This window comes from Notolepis coatsorum (genome assembly GCF_963971535.1).
Source record: "Notolepis coatsorum genome assembly, chromosome: 2".
Taxonomy (NCBI): domain Eukaryota; kingdom Metazoa; phylum Chordata; class Actinopteri; order Aulopiformes; family Paralepididae; genus Notolepis; species Notolepis coatsorum.
Genome location: NC_140166.1, coordinates 203,192,352 through 203,214,879, shown reverse-complemented (window position 1 = coordinate 203,214,879; position 22,528 = coordinate 203,192,352). Strand labels below are relative to the sequence as shown.

Genomic DNA, 22,528 nt, shown 5'->3' with positions numbered 1-22,528 from the left:
CAAGCATAGTCAAAGTGACATTGGATGAGGGCTCCAGCTAGGGTCCTCAGAGCGTTTCTATTTATGAACGAGGAAATTCTAAATAAAAATTTGGTTTTTTGATTGACCTTAGTAATAATTTTTGTGCCATTTTTTCGTTAGTAAGTTTGTTATTTAAAATAAAGCCCAGGTAGGTGACCTCCTCTATATCCTCAATAATGTTTTCACCTACTCTAATTTTAAAACCCTGGGATTTCTTTAGGTTGGCGTTTGACCCAAAGAGTATGGCCTCTGTTTTTCCCAGATGTAGAGACAATTTATTGTCACTGAGCCAAGAGCAGATCTTTTTCATTTCACTGCTCAGGACACTTTCCACTTTAGACTTATCCCTGTCAGAGACCAGGAGTGCCGAGTCGTCAGCAAACAGGAACAGGTTGCAATCGCATGCCGATTTCATGTCATTAATATATATTAAATATACATGCGAGGGGGAGGAAACTGTACAGTGGGAGGGGGGTTTGGACATTTACGGGGGCCAGTTTAGAATTGCAGCCTCCCGTAGATGGTCTTTGAGAGCGGTTTTGAAGGTTGTTTGAGCCGAATCTGGGTTGAACATGATTTGTGGAACTCCCTCTGGTGTTGTTGTCGTGGAATTCACTGACCTTTGGGAAGTATTTCGACATGTACATGGGTATCTTAGTGGTGTAGTGTATCTTGTAGACCAGGCCCATTGCAAGCTGCTGTACTCTGTCGTCTACTCTAAGCCATCCTAGGATGTCAAAATGGGCAGGGGTGAGGTGGGTTTTAGGAGTAAGGTCAAGCAGTAGTCTGACCAGTTTGTTTTTTGATGTTTGTAGTCTTGTTTTTAGTGCCTTTGAGGTGCTTTGGTACCATGAGGTGCAAGCATAGTCGTATACCCTTGAATGAGTGCTCCTGTTAGAGTCTTCAGGGTATTCTTGTTTACCAGAGAGGAGATCCTGTACAAGAATCTTGTTCCTTGGTTGAATTTCTTTATTACATTGATTTCCATTTTGTCACAGGAAATATTTGCCTCTAGGATGGAGCCCAGGTATGTAATTTCATCTTTCCTTGTGACAATATTGTCACCCACTGTAACAGAGAAGCTGTTGGCCTTGCTGAGTTTGTTATTTGATCCAAAGAGAATGGACTCTGTTTTACCCAGGTGTAATGATAGTTTGTTATCAGCGAGCCAGGTGCATATTCTGTCGAGTTGGAAATTACTCAATAATCAACTAGGCTGCAGTAAAAAAAACTTAAAACCAGATTCTCAAACATAAACATAAAGACGGACAACACGCTCATCACAGAAAATCTGGATGTAGCCAATTACTTAAACATCTTCTTCACAAACATAGCCACAACACTGGTAAACAAACTACCCTCCCACTCAGGGCATTATGGGGTAGAACACCTAGTAGCATACTACAAAAACCTAGGGGTCCGCAAAGACGACTTCAAACTAGAAATGGTAACAACCGATGAGGTACTCAAAAAACTGAGCGCCCTCCAACCTAACAAGGCCACTGGCCATGACAACATCCCCTCCAAATTCCTCAGAGACTCAGCAGCCGCCATCACCCCAGTCATCACACACATAATAAACCTCTCCATAAAACAGGGACACGTCCCCAAGGACTTCAAAATTGCGAGAGTGACCCCTCTGCACAAAAAGGGCAGCAAATTAGACCCAGGCAACTACCGCCCTGTTTCTCTTCTTACCTCCATCTCGAAAGTCATGGAGAAAATAGTCTACGAACAGGTCGAAAAGTACCTGGCGGAAAAAAATCTAATCTACGAATTCCAATCTGCATGGCTTCAGAACATCCCACTCCACTGACACATGCCTTCTCTATTTGAACGACCACATCAAACAAGAGGTTGACGCGGGCAAATACTGCGGCATGGTCATGCTGGACCTACAAAAGGCCTTCGACACTGTCAATCACTCCATTCTGATTGACAAGCTAAAAGCAATTGGTTTTGATAGTTTATCAGTGAGCTGGATGCAATCCTACCTTGAGGGGAGAGAACAGATGGTGGAGGTAAACGATACTCTATCCCCCCCTCTCACAGTGAGCTGTGGTGTTCCACAAGGAAGCATACTAGGACCGCTACTGTTCCTAATTTATGCAAATGACATGTCGTCAGCTTGTGACTGCAACTTGTTCTTGTTCGCGGACGACTCAGCCCTGCTGGTCTCTGACAAGAACAAGTTACAGGTTGAAAAAACCCTCAGCTCTGAACTCGGCAGAATCTGCACCTGGCGCGCTGATAACAAACTATCATTACACCTGGGTAAAACAGAGTCCATTCTCTTCGGATCAAATAACAAACTCAGCAAGATCGACGGCTTCTCAGTTACAGTGGGTGACAATATTGTCACAAGGAAAGATGAAATTACATACCTAGGTTCCATCCTAGAGGCAAATCTTTCCTGTGACAAAATGGCATCCAAGGTAATAAAAAAAGTCAACCAACGAACTCCGGATCTCCTCTCTGGTAAACAAGAATACCCTGAAGACTCTGGCAGGAGCACTCATTCAAGGGTACTACGACTATGCTTGCACCTCATGGTACCAAAGCACCTCAAAGGTGCTAAAAACAAGATTACAAACATCACAAAACAAACTGGTCAGACTTCTACTTGACCTTACCCCTAGAACCCACCTCACCCCTGCCCATTTTGACAACCTAGGATGGCTTAGAGTAGACGACAGAGTACAGCAACTTGCAATGGGCCTGGTCTAAAAGATACACTATACGACCAAGGTACCCATGTACATGTCGAAATACTTCCCAAAGGTCAGTGAATACCACGACCACAACACCAGAGGAAGCTCAACAAATCATGTTAAACCCAGATTCGGCTCAAACAAGGGACTAAACACGTTTTGCAATTATGCCACATCAATGTGGAACGCCCTACCCAAAGCTGTAAAGGAATGTGAATCCCTACCCACATTCAAAACCGCTCTTAAAAAGCACCTACGGGAGGCTGCAATTCGAAACTGGCCACCGTAAATGTCCAAACCCCCTACCCCCTCCTAATAGACAGTCTCCTCCCCACCGCATGTATATATTCTCTCCCCACCGTATGTATATTTCTCTCCCACCCACCCACCCCCTCCAAATGTACAGTCTCCTCACCACCGTATGTATATTTCTCTCCCACCCACCCACCCCCTCCTAATGTACAGTCCCCTCCCCATCATATGTATATACTCTGTCAGGATCTATGGGTAACAGTACTGTATATTTGAATACCGTTTATGTCGCAAATGTATCAGTACTAAATACCTGTATGTCCCTATGCCATATGTCATGTATGTTGTGTATGTCATAAATGTCAATATGAATTGAAAATGGGGGACCCTGATGTAAACAAGACAAACGTCTTTCTCTGGTCTGCATCCCCTTAACAATTGTGTGTATTGAGCCGTACTGTATTGTACCCATTCTGCAATCTGTTAAATAAAGTTTTCATTCGTTCATTCATTCAATTGAAAATGGGGGACCCTGATGTAAACAAGACAAAGTCTTTCTCTGGTCTGCATCCCCTTGAGCCGTACTGTATTGTACCCATTCTGCAATCTGTTAAATAAAGTTTTCATTCATTCATTCAGTTCAGACCCTGATGTAAACAAGACGAAAGTCTTTCTCTGGTCTGCATCCCCTTAACAATTGTGTGTATTGAGCTGTACTGTATTGTACCCATTCTGCAATCTGTTAATAAAGTTTTCAATCAATCAATCAATCAAGAGCTGAGGGCTTTTTCAACCTGCAACTTGTCCCTGTCAGAGACCAGCAGGGCTGAGTCGTCCGGCGAACAGGAACAAGTTGCAGTCACAAGCTGACGACTTTCTGAATGGTGTTGGAAACTAATGATGCACTAACAAAACAAACCTTTCAAACAATAATGTTATGCCTGTTTTTAATACAGGCCAAGTACAACTGTCCCCACAACAAAAGGCCTTCGACACTGTCAATCACACCATTCTGATTGACAAGCTAAAAGCAATTGGTTTTGATAGTCTATCAGTGAGCTGGATACAATCCTACCTGGAGGGGAGAGAACAGATGGTGGAGGTAAACGGTACCCTACCCCCCCCCCCCCCCCCCCCCTCACAGTGAGCTGTGGTGTTCCACAAGGAAGCATACTAGGACCGCTACTATTCCTAATTTATGCAAATGACATGTCGTCAGCTTGTGACTGCAACTTGTTCCTGTTTGCGGAAGACTCAGCCCTGCTGGTCTCTGACAAGAACAAGTTACAGGTTGAAAAAGCCCTCAGCTCGGAACTAGGCAAAATCTGCATATGGCTCGCCGACAACAAACTATCATTACACATGGGCAAAACAGAGTCCATTCTCTTCGGTTCAAATAACAAACTCAGCAAGACCGACGGCTTCTCGGTTACAGTGGGTGACAATATTGTCACAAGGAAAGATGAAATTACCTACCTGGGTTCCATCCTAGAGGCTAATCTTTCCTGTGACAAAATGGCATCCAATGTAATAAAAAAAGTCAACCAACGAACTTGATTCTTGTACCGGATCTCCTCTCTGGTAAACAAGAATACCCTGAAGACTCTAGCAGGAGCACTCATTCAAGGGTACTACGACTATGCTTGCACCTCATGGTACCAAAGCACCTCAAAGGCACTAAAAAACAAATTACAAACATCTCAAAACAAGCTTGACCTGACTCCTAGAACCCACCTCACCCCTGCCCACTTTGACAACCTAGGATGGCTTAGAGTAGACGACAGAGTACAGCAACTTGCAATGGGCCTGGTCTACAAGATACACTACGCGACCAAGGTACCCATGTACATGTCAAAATACTTCCCAAAGGTCAGTGAATACCACGATCACAACACCAGAGGGAGCTCCACAAATCATGTTAAATCCAGATTCGGCTCAAACAAGGGACTAAACACGTTTCGCAATTATGCCACATCAATGTGGAACGCCCTACCCAAAGCTGTAAAGGAATGTGAATCTATACCCACTTTCAAAAACACTCTCAAAAAACACCTACGGGAGACTGCAATTCGAAACTGGCCCCTACAAATGTCCTAACCCAGTTGTACAGTAAATGACCAAGTATGGCTTTGTCAGTATTCCAATGTACAGTGTACAGTGTGTCCCCCCCCCCTACCCAACCCCCCCCCCCCCACCTCCAATGTACAGCCCCCACCCACCCCACCTCCTCCAATGTACAGTTTGTACGTCAAATGTATATACACTCTTTTTCGGGACACTTTTGTATCACAAACAGTACTGTATTTGCAAATCTGATATGTCATAAATGTATAGATGATCATGTAGCAGTACTGTCTATCTGTATGTCATGTATGTCATATATGTTATGATGAATTGAAAATGGGGGACCCTGATGTAAACAAGACGAAAGTCTTTCTCTGGTCTGCATCCCCTTAACAATTGTATGTATTGAGCTGTACTGTACTGTACCCATTCTGCAATCTGTTAATAAACGTTTCAATCAAACAAGTAGGCGCGGCCGCGAGAAAAGTCTCTGTTGAATACCGTTTATGTCACAAATGTATCAGTACTAAATACCTATATGTCCCTATGCCATAAATGTCATGTATGTTGTGTATGTCATAAATGTCTATATGAATTGAAAATGGGGGACCCTGATGGAAACAAGACAAACGTCTTTTTCAGGTCTGCATCCCCTTAACAATTGTATATTGAGCCGTACTGTATTGTACCCATACTGCAATCTGTTAAATAAAGTTTTCATTCATTCATTCATTCCGGATGTGCCGTTCTGACGAATGCCGCCATGTTGTTTCCACACATAGCCACGCCTACTTTGGGTCCAGCCGTATTCCGTTTTTCACGACAGGATGTTTTCCCACAACGGCATTGTTGTTCCGTGCTGCTCGCGGTTAGTGCGTTTTAGCTAACACTAGCCAGCTTCCATAGACGACAAATATGTTAGAATTCACACTCATTTGACGTTTACTTTTTCTTAAAGTCGTTACAAATACAAAACCGTCGGATACGTAACCTAGTTTGTCCTTTCTGTGTTTGAAATTTAGCTCAATAAGTTGGCTGGCTAGCACGTTAGCTTGCTAGCCGCCACTCGTGAACAAAAATGACCAACACGAACGTTATCCAGGTGACCAATGTGTCCCCGAGCACCACCTCCGAACAAATGAGAACGCTTTTTGGATTCCTTGGAAATATAGAAGAGCTGAAATTATTTCCACCAGAGTGAGTATTTTAAATCCAGAAGAAGAAGGTTGAATTGCTTTGCTAAACTAATGCTGCCCGTTTGAGGCCTTGCTTTAGCGGCGCCTGGTCGCGTCTCGCTCGGCAACAAGGAAGGGTTTTGCCGCCAGCAGCACTATGTGAACCTGCATGATGCACTGTCTTCACTTGTTATTGTTTAGTCGATCTTACATTTAACACGTTAGTTGTTAGCAGGGACTAACATGAATTGAGTGTTCTATGTTTTATTGTTTTTCATTTGACGAATTACACCCTGGCTACACTACAGGTATGAAGAATGTAGGGCCTGGGTTAAAGGAAAACTCCAACATTTTGGGGAAATTAGCTTATTTGCCACCTACCCTGGAGTTAGACAAGAAGATATATAAATTTTTTCTTCTCTGTGCATGCAGTAGGAGGAGTAGGAAGACGTGCACCGTTAGCCTAGCTTAGCGTCAGTCACTGGAAGTAGGTTCCTCCATTAGCCTAGTTCCCAACGTCCTCCTACTGCATGTACAGAGAAGAAAAGGGTATGTATCTTCTTGTCTAACTCCAGGGTAGATGGCAAATAAGCTAATTTCCCCAAAATGTTGTGGTTTTCCTTTAAAATATAGAACCTTTAAACTTCGTATGGCTTGATGTTGACTAATATATAGGTCATTATTTCACTGAGATTTACAATATCGAGAAACGGTACCATGCCGCATCCTCTCTCACATGGTTCCAATCAAATGGGTTATGTTTTGGCCTTAAAAAATAGCACAATACATGTCATTTTCCACAATAGGAAACTGCAGTTGAATGCTAGTGTCTTCGTGCTCAAAAGTTCTAATGAACTCGGATAGGACGATGCCTATGAAACTAACTCATTACATGTTTGATACAATATACAGTTTGCTACCATTTTCTCATTAGAACGTAGGAAGACACATTTGATTATACCGTGAGCTTCCTATTCCGGTAAATGGTATGTATTGTGATTTTTGAAGGTTAAAACACATGTCCCATTGGAGCCTGGTGAGAGGCTGCATCAGTGCTGTTTGTCTACACTTGGCCCCTGCTAGGTTTCTTACTCAACTGGCGTATTCTGTCTGGGGTCGACCATAGATATGTTCTTGAGGGTATATCCATGGTCCATTACCTTGCTATTCATTTTATTATCTTTTTATTGTGGTGGAGTGAACTAGTTTTTGGTCTAGTTTTCACAGTTTTCAATATTAAACATGTGTTGCTGTTAACACTTTCAGTGCCACGGACGACATAACTCGTTTTATTAGGCCCCACACTGAGTGCCCACGACGACAAATATCGTTGTATTTGTTTATTAGCGATCTGATTTCATATTTCATCAACCGAGTCTCCCGTTGGTACAGCAGCTCCTCCAGGAGCTCAGAATGGAAAAAAGTGCCCCCTATCGTCTATCCCTGTGTAACTGCATGTCAGTCGCTTAGACTGACCTGGGATATGTAGAGGCGGAGCCAGCTGGTTCCTTGTGCTGGCAATCCGTCGGGACAGGAATCAGCCTGGAATATATATTCACAGCAGCCAATACTCAATCAATAAGTGTGATAGATATTTGGAATGGCGATCAGGAATTGGAATGATCTTTTTGGAGAACATCTGATCTGAGGTAAGGAATCTATTTTACCAGTCTTGGGATAATCAGAGTTGTTTTTGCTGAGATCTCAGCGTTTGCCCTGTGTGTGTGCGCGATCGCTGATGAGGAAATAAGAGAATCGATTTTTCAGCTTGCGTCTCTAGCGTGCATACATATACTATCAATAATTTATCGTTTATTTGAAAACGCAACGTTTTGTGTATTCTAGAATATTCCAGTAAATGTCTTATTATGGAATCTTTATATTTTCCTTGAATGAGGGCTTTTCAAAATGCTATAAAACTAAAATGAACAGATAAAAAACAATCCGCTTCCACTATGTTGACTGGAAAACGAGTCATTGATAAGCGACGGGCAGATTAGACACATAGCCATAATTTATAACATAGATTAGGCGTTATTAACGCTAACATTGAAGTGGATGGTGGGCATTCAACGGGTAAATCAAGGTTAAGCAAGGGCTCTGAAAGTGTTAAGAACGTGACGTTGTGCCTGCTCGCCAACCACCGGACATTCACTTAGACCCCTGGGCCTCCCAAATATCACCAAGAAATACAGATCAATATCTCGCTCTCAGCAGCCACATAAGTTAATATTATATAGAAACTAGATCATTACACCAAAACAGGTAATAGTAATTTAATGGAAAAGTAATCGACCACCGATATACCCTAGAGAACACGAATGACCCCAGATGAAGTAAAACCCCAACAGTGGTGCCAGGGGCTACTCGACTCTAAAGCAATCAGTGACATTATGGCCTGCCCTGTACTAGTCAACATCATACTAACTAGACTGTGTTTCAATAGGGCCTGGGTTAAAAGTAGAAAAAGTGAACTCATCCATCACCATTACCCATTCAGCTCTTGAATTCCACTTGAAGGCATGTCATGAACCCTCGTCTGTATTCTTTGCACAACTTATTTGTATTTTCTTCCAGTGATTCTCCCTTGCCTGTGACTTCACGTGTGTGTTTTGTAAAGTTCCATGAGTGTGAGTCGGTGGGAGTGTCCCAGCATCTGACAAACACCGTCTTCGTGGACAGAGCCCTGATCGTTGTCCCCTTCGCTGAAGGTGGGTACCTATGTTGTATCACTTAACCCTGAGAGTACATATCAACTTTTAAAAAAAACAAAAGACAACATTTGTTGGCCAAGCCGTAGATTTACAAACATTATCTAAAACCAACATTAATTGTTTTGATTGAAAGTTGATTGGAAAGTTTTTAGTGCTTGGCCATTCTAGGGATTTAAAGAGGGAATGTACATGTGTGCCCATGTCTTTAATTCTAGTCTTTTTTGTAAACTTCTCTCTCTGTTATTTTGTGTTGTGGTTTTCGTAGTGGACAAGGCATTTGCAGAGAGCCCCTTCCTTGCCTGACTGAAAGCGTCCTCTGCTGCCATCAGGAGATTAGACAAATTAATGGCCACCGGGCTGCAAGCCCCTTCTCACTCTTGTGCTGCAGTAAACAAAATATATTAACTGTGTTTCTCTCTTTGTTCAAGGCATCTTTTTCATGAAAAGATTAGCCACATAATGACTTTAATTAAAATGAGGAGTCCAGGGCACTCTTCCACCTCTCAAATGTGGGGAAAATGGAGATCCGGAAGATTTATTTTTCTAAATTTGATTTGTTTCAAGTAATGGGCATGTATCTTATAAACACAGCATGAAAAGTAGACCGATCACAGTCATGCATGCTAGAATAGATTTGGAAGGTGTATCATTATTGACACCAAGTTATTTCTAGCAGTTATTCTTGACTTTATCAACACAAAATTTAGTTTTTCCATGATGATTATTATCCCTCATGCTTATGTCTTTGGCTTTTACCTGTCCCAATTTCACACAGCTTACATTAATATTGTACACTGCATCTCTATGCCCAGATTTGCACTAACACTCTGGAGGTAGAAAGTAGTCCTAAGCCTCTGCTTGATTTTGCAGTGAAATGCTGTTTATTGATCTACCACACACATGACTCTTGACAGGGTTGAGTGAATCTCACATTTAACGGTGGTGTTTCTTTTTGTTGTTGTGTTTTACAGTTGTTTTTCCTGGTTCAGCCAGCCCTATATACCAGGCCCTGCTGAAAATACCACCAACAGTTTTGTCTTCTGCAGCCTTATCCTGTTTCTCAAGTGTCCTTTCGTGTGTGTGTATGTGTGCCTGTGTGTGTCTCTCTCTCTCTCCTTCTATGAAAATTGTTTATGAAATTAGCCTAATTTCAGATTGCACACCCATGGATCATCTCCATAAGATTTTCCCTTTGCTTTTTACTGTTCTGTTTTTGTTTACTTTCTCTTCAGCATTGGGCACATTGTTCACGATTCTATCAGGGCTTTTGCTGGCAATAGCCCTTACATGATAGAACTTGTTCAGTGCTATTTATCCTTGACGTATATGGTTTCCTCTCTGTACCAAGTTACTGTTAGCTAAAAACCTAGCTGTACCCTGTCTGGGACGGGTACTGTAGCACTATATTTGGTTTGCCATGTAAGCGTTGTGGTGAGCTCGTACAAAGTAGCCACCAGCAAAAGCCCAGAAAAGGGAATATAATTTAACCTTTTCTGTTTTTGTAATGGTAAGTGATGCACCATAAGTGATTAATTGTATCCTGTCCTGCTGTCTACACCCAAATCACAAACTTTGTTTTTTGTATCTCAATGTTCTTGTGTGCTTTATAGCGAAGCAGCCGACGCGAGTCGCTTGTTCATAAAACATCTAATGAAACTTGAGAGCACATCCCACTGGACAACCGGCTGTGCTTGCTAACGTTTGGTTCATGACTTAAAAAACAAGTACAGGTGAAAAAATCTTGGCAGTGTTGACCACAGTGTGTATTGTGACATTTTTTTTATTTTTTTTATTCATAGCTGCTAAACTACAATCATACTTAGAAAAAGTTAGGGATCAACATTTACAGACAAGACAAAAAAAATGGAATGTTTTTATTATGATAGCTATCTCGTGGTAAGAGTAGTTAGACTGGGGTGGCTTGTCAGAGTGTGATAGATGTTGGCCGGGACTGTGCACTGATTGGTTCTTTTTTCTCCAGGAGTTATTCCTGATGAGTCTAAAGCTCTGTCGCTGCTGGCTCCAGCCAATGCCGTGGCAGGAATGATGCCCGGGGGAGGCCTTCTCCCAACGCCAAACCCTTTGGCATCAGTGAGTACTTCTAAGACATGTTTTCACTTCTCAAGTGTTTTCTTTTAATGTAGCCTGAAAATGTCCTCAAAACTGCTTTGCTGTGTTTAAAGGGGTGTGTGCTCCAGGGTTTATCTTGCTGTCAAAACAGTACATAGTGATTGCTGTACTGTAGATGACTAATTTATTGCACTGCACTATTGCATTATTTTACTCTTGTCTATTCTATTTTATTACTGTCTATTTTATGTGTATCAGTGATAATCAAACCGTGAACAAAGAGGCCTCTTAAGCCTGAGCGGTCTGGTACCGGAACAACAATCATTTCACACCATAACTGGATCAATACATAATAATACATCTGTATTAATTGACCTCTTAACAAGCATCCTAAAAAGTGTCCGTTTTAGGTTGAGGACTGCATACTTTTTTGCTAAGCTTAGCTTTATACTTATAGCAGATGCATGAGCCTGGTCTCCTTTGAAAGGTAACATTCTGAAGTTACTGAAGCAAACAATTTAAATCACTTTTAGTGCTAATGAAATAGAGTAACAGATGTTTGAACATGCTGAAGTAAAAGTAGTGTGTACTCATTTCTCTTTAGTGGTTGCCAGATTCCTGTCTTATGTAGTACAGGACCAAATTTGATTTAAAAAAAAAAACATTAAAAAATTTGTCGCTTGTCAACTTTCACCTACTTCTCGCACCCACCCACGTGGGGTATCGTTCGAAGCGGACGCTTGTTGGCTACACCACTGACCAATCATTTCCGCCATCAGTGGTGATTGGTCAGTTCTAGAGCGTATACAGTCAGACGTGGTCTTTTGACGCGCTGCCTGTAAAAAGACGCTCGCCTGACATATCGTCATGTAACTCGAGAACCAAGGCACGCAATTGGTCAAGTGAGGTGGTCTTCGAAAGGCGGCAAATTCAACTTTCGAACGGTGTATTGCATGATCTGCGAAAAATGCAGCCCAGAGCCGGTAGACGCTCGCTAAGGTGCGCGTGATGTGCGTGACTGCCCTCATATGGCCGTTGCATGTTAAGACGTTAATGTAGCATTTTTCAACTGTAGCCAAGTGTAAACACCCTAACCCTATCAAAACAGCAGTCAAAGTGTATATTATCAGCACTACGTTTTCTTTGCCAATGATTTTAAGTGTTATACATATGAGTTTATAGAAATCTCAGCGCATTGAGTTGGAAACCGGCAGATATTGATGCGAGGAAATGGCGCAGTCAAAAGTGAGTGTAGTCCTTTAAAAGAAGAGACCCAGGGCGTTTGAATTTGATAAACTACACTACCCAGCCCATGTCAAACTTGGAGCAGTCTAGTGATATTTTTCATGATTATGTCTCACGGGTCGAACAAACCTGAACGTTGTTGCCATAAAATAGAACGTAGTTTGTTTCTTTACCTTTCTGTGAACGTCTAGAAAAAAACACGTCTCGGTCTGAAAGATGGTGGTGCAATTTACATTATAAAAAAGTAACTACTTACAGTAGATTTCATTCACGGTTTTTGCTGCCCTGTCAGGTACGCCTGGTGGTACTAAATCCAGATTGAACTCTGCCATTGGAAAGAGGAGATTTGGCCCAATCCATAGATGTACGACTTGGCCATAAAAAGGTCATTTATAGGCCTGATATTCTATATTCCTATTTCAATGTGTCCGGATGATAAAATTCAGTACTGTATCTACAAAAAACCCTGTAAATCATCTGCCCTTTATTCATTTGCTTAGATTTCTTTTGTACACTTGATCTCAAGAAGGTGCTGAATGATTTAACGTCTGGTCAATGTTGGCATGGTGTTATTCCCCGTCAAAGATACAAAAATAAATACAATTTAAAAGAATTAATATTCTCCTTTGGTTCATTACAATTTACTCAAGCATAGTAACAGACACAATATTTCTGACACTGTGAATACATTCCCTGAGGTCCATAGATGTCCCTAGACACCAGCAACATGCAAATGGGCCATCCATTTTCTTGGGTATGTACTTTTAGGCGAATTTTCTGAAAATATCGCTAGGGCATAAGAGGCTAAGATGTTAGATCCTAATATGAAAAACTATGTGATTTACGGTAATGTTCTATGCCTTACCTTGACTTTGACTATTTTGCTGCTATCCATTTTATGCTTATTTTATGTCTGCACTTTATGCATTGTTTTTGATCTGCCAATTTTTTGCTCATTTAACGCCATCTTTTTACTACTGTGAAGCACTTTGAGCTGCAATTCTTATATGAAAGGTGCTATACAAATAACGTTTTTTATTATTAATAATAAAATAGTTGTCCTTTTTAAGAAGATTGTAAAAGTGTCTGTCATCGTGTCTTTGGTGTTCCAGATGGGAGGTACACCCTTTGGAGGTCTTGGAGGCCCCAGCATGGAACAGATGGCTGCCATGGGAATGCCTAACATGGGACCTAACATGAACCCCCAGGTTTGGACTTTGTTTTGCTTAATTCGTAGTGGATGCAGATTTGTTTCACAAATGTTTTGTTTTGAAAACCCTGCAGAAAATTGACTTTATTGCACTCTTCTCTTCCAGGCCCTCTCGGCTGACTTCCTGAAGCTGATGCAGTCCATGGATCCCAAGTAAGAAACAATCCACTTCTGCAGTGTTGAAGATGTTTCAAGTTCAAGTTTCAAGTTTCTTTAATAGTTGTCATACAGAAGTACAGAATACCCTTTTTTTTTTTTTTTTTTTTGGTCTTTTTCCCCCTCCATTTTCCTCCGATTTTCTCCCATCCCAATGTTAGTCGTATGCCAATTCCCAGTCCCTTCCTGGTCGCTGCGCACTTACCCCCCACAGTCAGATCATCTGGGAGAGTGGAGGCTACCACGTGCTTCCTCCGACACACGTCCAGCCAATCACCGCTTCTTTTCACCTGGCAGCGCGGATTCTCATTGAGAGGGCGTAGCGTGTGGGAGGACCACACTATCCCCCTCACGTCCAATCCGCGCTTAGCAGGCGCCCCGACCGAACTGTAGGAGTTGCTGTTTACAACGACCCGGACCCACCCCGCCAGCTTCTCCCACCCTCTGATACAGCCAATTGTATCAGTGCAGACGGCCAGCCAAGCTGGTGACAACCCCGGAGCTGTGAGCTGGATTCTAACAGGCAAATCCAGCTCAGCTCCGGGGCTGGTGACGAACGCAATCTCCGCTCGGCCACCTAACCGCCTTTAGTACAGAATACTTTTATACAAAATGCTTCTTACTGTTTCGCTCCAGAGACTGTGTTAGACAAGATAAGTATGAAATAAAATAGTATAGCATGTAAAATAGAAGTAAAAGTAGAGGTCACAGTGTTCAGTATAGACATATGTACAATGTTCGATGCAGAATAGAAGTAACTGAGTTACCATACAATATACTATGCAATGTACTAATATACAATACTATATAGTGCAAAGCAGAAATGGGATGAGGTACAATTTAGGTACAATTTACAGTAAGGTGTACGAGTTGTAGTGCAAATCCTTTACCAATAAATATAAAGTGTAAAGTGTGTTTAGGTGTTCTAAAGTGTGTAAAGTGGGTGCTGCAGTGAGTTGTTTGTTTAAAGTGAGTGTGGGTGTGGATGTGTGTGCTGTGTGCATTTGATGGTTGTTGCATAGTGTTTATTGTTCGTCCATCTATGCATATGAAAACATGCATAGATCATATTTTGCTTATTTAAATTTTTTATTGAATAATCTGATTGTTTGATGGATTGCAGGATGAATATGGGAGGTGGAATGCATATGAACCCAGGGATGAAGGCTGACGCCTCGAACAAGGAGATCGAAGAGGCCATGAAGAGAGTCCGAGAAGCCCAGTCTGCAATCTCTGCAGCTATTGAGCCAGGAAGTGAGGAGTAACTCTGCCTCAACTTGTTCTGTTGTGGGATGGTTTATGAGTAGGAGTTCCAAGTCAGTCAGAAGTTGTCAAACCTCAAGTCTTGGGCCTCTTTTTGTGTTGTAATTTATTACTCCAAGGGAATTCCATGGCCAATGATTCTGCCAGGAACACTCTTGTCATAGTGATTAAACTATTTATAGGAAGAAATGGCTATACAGTTGTATTAGGCTCTGCCCTCAAGATGCTCTCGGCACAAATCCATGCAATAGATTAGGCAGGGTGTGCAAATAATTGCCCCCTCCCCAATTCAGAAAAGAGCGTAAGAGACCCACATGTTTGATACTGACAATTATGTGCAAGACATAATAAGCTGGCATATCATGTTTGAGAAAAGAGCCTATCTAGATGGATACAGAATACAATTTGGTACCACCATATATAATTTATATATATATATTCTCGCCACTCAACGCATGTTGTTTCTGGTTGTATTTGCAGATAAGAAAGATGAAAAGCGCAAACATTCCCGCTCCCGTTCAAGGTCGAGGCGCAGGAGGTCCAGCTCCCGCTCGAGACAGAGGTAGGATTTAGGATTCACATTAACATGCACATTCGTGCAAAGCCGTACATGGCCATGCACTTGCAGCTCCCCGCCAAATGGGAAAGAAACGCACTTGGTGTAATTCTCATTCACATCGTAAAACTACGACTCCCTTCTGCAGACGATCGAAGAGCAGATCTCGGCGGAGGTCCCACTCGAGGAGCAGGAGGAGGTCCAAGAGCCCTGTGCGGAGGAGGAAGTCTCACTCTCGAGAAAGAGGTCGCCGCAGTAGATCCAGGTCAGTGATGAGACTTTGGGAGGAAACGCAACCTAGAGTCCAATGTTACTGTAACTGTACAGATGGTATTTTGCTTATGTTGTTTTCCTCGATCATGCCGTCTTTTTTTATTCAGGGAGAAGAAGAAGGAGGAGAAGGTGAAGAAGCGCTCAAAGACGCCTCCCAAGAGTTACAGCAGCGCCCGGAAGTCTCGCAGCCCCAGTCGGTGAGTCGCCAGAGCAGTATGCTCCGTCAGGAACATGACTACATGCCGTGATTAGGGTTGAGTAGCGTTCACGTTTTAACCAGTTCCAGTTCCAACAATACCTTTTTTTCGGTACTCGACTCTGTAAAACATTTTTCAAATTAAATAAATAGTCAAAATGATAACATTTAGTTATTTATTGTTGTAACACACTACACAAAATAAATAGCATGATCATGTATTATGTTTTTAAATGTTTAAATATCAACGTTATCTGGCCATCCTCAGTAAATATTATCAAACTCCTTTGACCAAGAGATGGGACAGTAATATATACCGGTATATATTTGTGGAAAAGGCTCCCTATTGTCTAGTATATTACACTCTTAAGGCCCTCCCATAGTCGGAGCAGACTCCCGCGGGCTCAAAGCTGAACCAAAGGGTACTCAAAGCAGACACAACGCAGAGTCCAAGTGCGAAGCTCCTATTTTCTGACGCGCGGACGTCCGCGGCGCCACTTGGTGTCACAAACTGGCGCGAGGTGTAAACTGGCGCGAGACATGTAGGAAATTGGTCCGTGGAGATCCGCTCGACTATGAAAGCTCAAAGAGTCCAGTGGACCTCCGCAGAGTCCAGTCCGTGTACAGTCCGCTCGACTATGGGAGCACCTTTATACTAAATATGTAAAGGTACCGATTGATCTAGCATTAATCGGTACTCTATAGCAGCGGTTCTCAACAGGGGTGCCTCAGAGAGCTGCCAGGGGTGCCTTGAGATTTTGATTTAATTTTTTTTTTTTTTTTTTTTTGATTACAGAATTTTTTTACTAAAGTGCTATCTGTTGCAGCTGCACTGTTTTCCATGAAAATACAATATTTGGATAAGTTTGACCATTTCTGAAAATCATTATTTAATAAAACACAGAAAAGGATCACCAAGTTACTCTGGATAAAAAAAACCTTTACAGACAACATTGAGACAAAGCTTCCTGACATATATCCATCCAAACTCTTGGAAGAACTAATTGAAATCTCATCTGATACCCAGGGTTTCCGTTAGAAAGAATTGTTGCCGGTCTCAGGGTCCGGTAGATTTAAATCTACCGGTCAAATAGGCTAGGCTACTTTTGCGTATACAGTCATTATATTCCAAATAAAATAAGTCAGAGACTCCGTGCTGCTGCTGACTTTAAATCAAATAGGTGTCTGTGGGCAGTCGGCCCGACATTAATAAACGGCAGTCTGTTATAATCACATTTTTATGAGCTAACGAATTCCGTTATATTGGACATTTGTATTAATTATATCAAGCGAAGAACTGAGAAATTTGGCAGAGAGAGACGGCATTCAAGGCAACATTATCGTGGGTTTGCGTGATGACTCCACCTCCCAACGACTTATCTGCGAGAGTATGCCGCCGCAGATTCAGCTGTTTTCAGGCCCTATCTGGGGACCGCTCAGCAGCGCCCCCCCACCCAACAGCTGAATTGCCAATGGCTGAATTGGAGTATTGCAGTATTACACAGCTGGTGGGTTCTGTGGCTCTGCAGCTGCATGCACTCGCAAATCTAGCAGCGAGCTCCCGCTGACACAGCGTTATTATTATACCTGCTTGGTGAAGCAACGATGAAACAAATGTAATGATTGTTTCGTTCATCGCATAGGCTATTTCAGGGCTGTACGCTAAGCTTTTTCACTAGGGGCACACTTGCCCCTAAATGAGAAATTTAGGGGCAAAAAATATTTTTTAGGGGCACATTTTTAAATAACAATTTTACCATTATTTATATCGATTGTTTTTGATAAAAAAAAAAAAAAATTATATATTGACTATATTCAGCGTGCCCTCAGCTCGAATACGCATCGACTCAGTGTTATAAGACATTGATATCAGGAGCTATCTGAACTATTTAGTTTAATGGGACGTTTCGTTTTGAACAGTAAGCTAACGCGAGCTATCATGCACTACTAGACTTGCTGGAGCATTTGTTGATATCAGGAGCTATCAGTAGCTAGCCGGCTGGCAGGCTCACCGAGGTCCCAGTGTCCCACTAGAGACTAGTGTTTACAACAGCCACGGGTGCGGGAGGGGCTGGAGGAGGAGGAGCTGGAGGAGGAGGAGCAGCAGACGCCGCAGCTCTCTCCGTGTGTCTGAGTTCAGTTCAGTTCGGCTCACTATAGGAGGTCGAACGCGTCGAAAATATGAAGCAATACTAACTTTACTTTTCTTCATGGCTAAATCAGACAGTCAGCCAGTCTATCAGAGTGAGTGCTCAGTCGATTGTTCCCGCTGATAATACCTGCTGAGTGCTCACTGCTCAGCTCGCGTGAGTGACGTCATCGCGTCATCACACGCCTTGGATAATTTAGGAGTGAAATGCGAATATTGCGTTCGTCACCAACCCCGGAGCTGTGAGCTGGATTCGCCTGTTCGAATCCAGCTCACAGCTCCGGGGTTGTCACCAGCTTGGCTGGCCGTCTGCACTAATACAATTGGCTGTATTAGAGGGTGGGAGAAGCTGGCGGGGTGGGTCCGGGTCGTTGTAAACAGCGACTCCTACAGTTCGGTCGGGGCGCCTGCTAAGCGCGGATAGGACTTGAGGGGGATAGTGTGGTCCTCCCACACGCTACGCCCTCTCGATGAGAATCCGCGCTGCCAGGTGAAAAGAAGCAGTGATTGGCTGGACGTGTGTCGGAGGAAGCACGTGGTAGCCTCCACTCTCCCAGATGATCGGACTGTGGGGGGTAAGTGCGCAGCGACCAGGAAGGGACTGGGAATTGGCATACGACTAACATTGGGATGGGAGAAAATAGGAGGAAAAATGGAGGGGGAAAAAGATCAAAAAAAAAAAAAAAAAGTGAAATGCGAATGCAAGGCTTGAAAGCACTACTCGCAAGCCCGCCCCCAGATAATATTTACCAGTCGCAACGGCCAATTAAAGGGGCAATTCGCGATCATCTCATCGCAGTGTACAGCCCTGTATTTGATTTACTACTACAAGCAGTGTAATGTCAACAGTACTAAGCCATTTAGACCTGAAACATGCATATATATATATATATATATATATATATATATATATATATATATATAATAATGCATTATATAGCCTGCATATACACACAAATGTGTTTCCCGGTTTCTTAAATATACATTATTTTGAAAGCAAGCACTTTTGTCATTGTAGCAAAAAAGACAGGACCGGAAAAGTCTTTATCGTATATAGGGATGCCCTGGAATATTTTATTGAACACGGGTGCCTTGGCAGCAGAAAGGTTGAGAACCCCTGCTCTATAGTACTGATGGAATTCGGTCAGTACCCTTTGAGCGCCTAGAGGTCGCTGTTTACCTTGTGGTAAGAAGGCCATCGCTTTAAATAATAGTGGTAAGTGCTGTGTTTGCAGGGCTAAAAACTATATTAAATATTATAGCTATGGATCTAATAAACACATCGATTGTCAGTGAGTTTCTTCCGGTCAACATGCAAAAAACAGATAATTTTTTCATACATACATTTCCGTTTTATACCGTGGTGAATATGAGTATAGTTTTAGAGTGATCCTGTCGAATCCCAATAAACTCCAGCAAACGGCGCTTCAATGCATTTCCTTAGAAATCATGCCATTTGTCGCTTGATTTATGAATCGTTCTGAAATAAACGCTAGATTATCGGTATTATGTTTCATCATGCACGCACGGAAGCGGGGGAGGAAAAGTCCGCCCCTCCGTGCTTTGGTCGGCGCCAACGGCACGCACACACACACGTTGTGATCGTTACGAAAAACATCGGATTAACCCAAGATTGGTAACATAGAGTCCTTACCTCACGTCTGATGTACTGCAAAAAGAATAATCCAATTCCTGATCGCCATTCCAAATATTGATCGCGGTCGTCTTTCCAACTCGTCTTTCCAACGTGTATCAACCAAAACACATGAACAGACGGTGACGTCCCCAAACTGTGTTATAACCGCTCCTCTTGCCCAAGAAAGAAAACCCGGACCGGACTTCTTAGATTGATGCACAGCCCAAACCAGAGGGATTCCAATCATGTGCAATACCGGCCGCAAGGCGGTATTGGCCGCTTGCGATCTCGGAGCCATTCCCAATGATAACATCAGGCTGGATGGATCCATTATGAATGGATATAGCGAATAAAAGAAATAACGATTAAAACCCGACTTTTCTCGTGATTGGCGCTCAACCACCGGCGAGATAACCCGACTTTCCGTCATTGGCGCAGAATGAGTTAAGAGTTGGGTACCCAACCCTAGCAGTGATAGAAGTTAAATGCATTGACATGAGCAACAATGCTGTGCATTAACCCTTTCACTACCACACTACAGCAGGTTAACCCGTTCACTACCACACTAGACTGTTAACCCTTTGTCGTGTGGCAGTGAAAGGGTTAACCTTCTGTATTGTTGCAGTGAAAGGGTCAACAATTTGGTTATGTGGTAGTGAACGGGTTAATAATGTCTTGTCCTGAACAGGAGGCGCAGGCGAAGCCGCAGTCCCTCTCGATCCCCGAGGAAGCGGCTGTCCAGATCCCCGTCCCCCAGGCGGTGAGTACGTCCTCCTCCATCCAGAGTGTAAGGGCTGTGACTGTCTTAACCTCGTAGCTGACGGGAGTTTGTCTTCTGTCCCACAGTCACAAGAAGGAGAAAAAGAAGGACAAGGAGAGGGAGAAGGAGAGGGAGAGAGACAGGAAGGAGGACCGGGACCGGAGCAGAGACGAAAGAGAACGCTCTACCAGCAAGAAGAAGAAGACCAAGGACAAGGAGAAGGAGAAGGACCGCGACCGCAAGTCTGACAGCGAGAAAGGAGACGTCAAGGTATTTAATTAATCGCTAGTCGCATGGCAGTGGCTCAGAAGGTAGAGTGGTCATCTGGTAATCGGAAGGTTCCCGGTTCGATTACCGCTCCTCCCGGGCAGCCTGTCAAAGTGTCCTTGAGCAAGACACTTAACCCCTAACTGCTCCTGATGAGCAAGTTGTCACCTTGCATGGTTGGCTCCGCCATCGGTGTGTGAGTGAATGGGTAACATGTGAGGAACAAATTGTAAAGTGCTTTGGATAAAGGCTGCTATATAAATGCAGCCATTTACCCAAAGTTTTAAAGTGATTGCACCGTGGTACAATTTTTTTTTCCTTTTTTTTTTTTAAACTTTGACCAGTCAGCTGGTTCTTTTCGCGTTTATCGCTTTTTCTGGTCAAGTATGACCGACAGAAACAGGTTGAATGGGGGTATAGATGGGGGGAAAGACACTCTGAGAAAATACGGCTAGTCCGGGAGTCGAACTCGCTACCCCAGATCCGTGACGCGCACGGTTGTCCCCGACGCCGAAATAGCGTTCGAGGTACGCGGTGAGCTACTGGAGCTCCCCTCCGTGGTACAATCTTAATAGTTTATAACACTCACGCCGGTTCTTTGTGGGGTAATAAACGTTATTTTTTCTTTTTCCCCCATTGGTACTTTGAACAGATCAGTACTAACTCTATACCGCGGCAGGTGACCAGGGATTATGACGAGGAGGAGCAAGGTTACGACAGTGAGAAGGAAGCGGCGGAGGGCGAGGAGGATGACGAGAGGAAGAGCGGCGACTCAGACTCCGCCTCTTCCCCCAAGAACCAGGAGGAGTTTGAGAGGCCGGAGGTGGAGCCTCCCAAGAAGGCCAAGCTGAACGGAGACGACCACCACCAGGAGGACATGGAGATGAGCGACTGACCCCCCCCCCCCCCCCCCCCCTCCTCCTCGCCAGATCACTTGACGTCAGCTCTGCTATCCTTTTTTTTTATATGAATAGGCAACTCGATTTCTGTGCCTGATCTCTGAAATACTCGGAGCTAAAGCTACATTTTGTTTTTCTTTTTTTGCATTTTAGATTTTCAAACACTTCTCTCCTCCTTCACTAGTGTTTCTCTTGAGAAACTCCACGGTTTGGGATAGGCAATTTATTTTTGAATTGGAAGGAGTGTCTAGTGAGCATGTGAAGGAATAATGTCCATAATTGATTTTTGTAAAGAAAATGGTGGAAACCTCTCCACCCACCCCCCTCCAAAATACAAAAAGGATAATAACCTTAGGCATGGTTTTTAACTTGTCACATTGCTGTGCTTTTTAAGTTCATGGGGCTGATGTTGTTTTTGAACCCGTTTCCTTTTTGTCTTTCACGATTTTAGCCATCAGTACAGTTTCTCTCCACTGAAGTGTTGTATATTTAAATATGTGGACAGTCTTTAGTCTCGGGCATATTCAGACTGTTAATCATATACACCTGCCACCGTTTTGCATTTGATGCAGTGCAGCTTTGTATTCCGTTGGGCCCCTGATCGGTTGATTTTCAAGTAGTGCACTTAGTGCATTTATACTGTCGTAATTGTCACACCCATCTCATATCCCTGTGTAAGTGTAGACCGTTGATCGAAATCTGTAGTAGTGGACTATGATGAAATGAATTTTACAAAGGAATGTCTATAATAAAACTGGATCAAAAATCCTTTGTCTATGCTTTGCTTTTTTATATTACATGAGTATAACAGCCACTTTGCCAAAGATGTTCAACCTTAACCCTTTCACTACCACACTACAGACTGTTAACAGTCTAGTGTGGTAGTGAAAGGTTAGCTTTCTTTAGTGTGG

General features: G+C 43.0%; 1 protein-coding gene across 5 annotated transcripts; it reads left to right on the top strand.

Moving 5' to 3' along the window:
• The first annotated feature begins 5,895 nt into the window (after window positions 1-5,895).
• On the top strand, window positions 5,896-22,385 carry srsf11 (serine and arginine rich splicing factor 11). Of its 5 annotated transcripts, XM_084307793.1 has the most exons (13): window positions 5,896-6,245; window positions 8,801-8,934; window positions 10,919-11,028; window positions 12,959-13,006; window positions 13,365-13,460; window positions 13,569-13,615; window positions 14,742-14,872; window positions 15,362-15,443; window positions 15,586-15,702; window positions 15,818-15,907; window positions 20,380-20,451; window positions 20,538-20,721; window positions 21,371-22,385. In XM_084307793.1, the coding sequence occupies exons 1-13, from the start codon at window positions 6,127-6,129 to the stop codon at window positions 21,611-21,613; spliced, it is 1,473 nt and encodes a 490-aa protein (XP_084163919.1). In that variant the 5' UTR covers window positions 5,896-6,126; the 3' UTR covers window positions 21,614-22,385. The 5 variants fall into 5 exon arrangements, with proteins under 5 accessions (XP_084163919.1, XP_084163921.1, XP_084163920.1 ...); XM_084307795.1 differs by lacking the exon at window positions 12,959-13,006; XM_084307794.1 differs by lacking the exon at window positions 12,959-13,006 and having other exon boundaries at window positions 10,919-11,031; window positions 13,359-13,460.
• Window positions 22,386-22,528: the final 143 nt, after the last annotated feature.

Coding starts and splice junctions, on each gene's coding strand:
- srsf11 (XM_084307793.1), top strand. CDS start 6,127: ATGACCAACACGAACGTTATCCAGGTGACCAATGTGTCCCCGAGCACC. Junction 13,007..13,364: donor TGGGCCATCCATTTTCTTGG/GTATGTACTTTT, acceptor TTGGTGTTCCAG/ATGGGAGGTACACCCTTTGG. Junction 15,703..15,817: donor GGTCGCCGCAGTAGATCCAG/GTCAGTGATGAG, acceptor TTTTTTATTCAG/GGAGAAGAAGAAGGAGGAGA.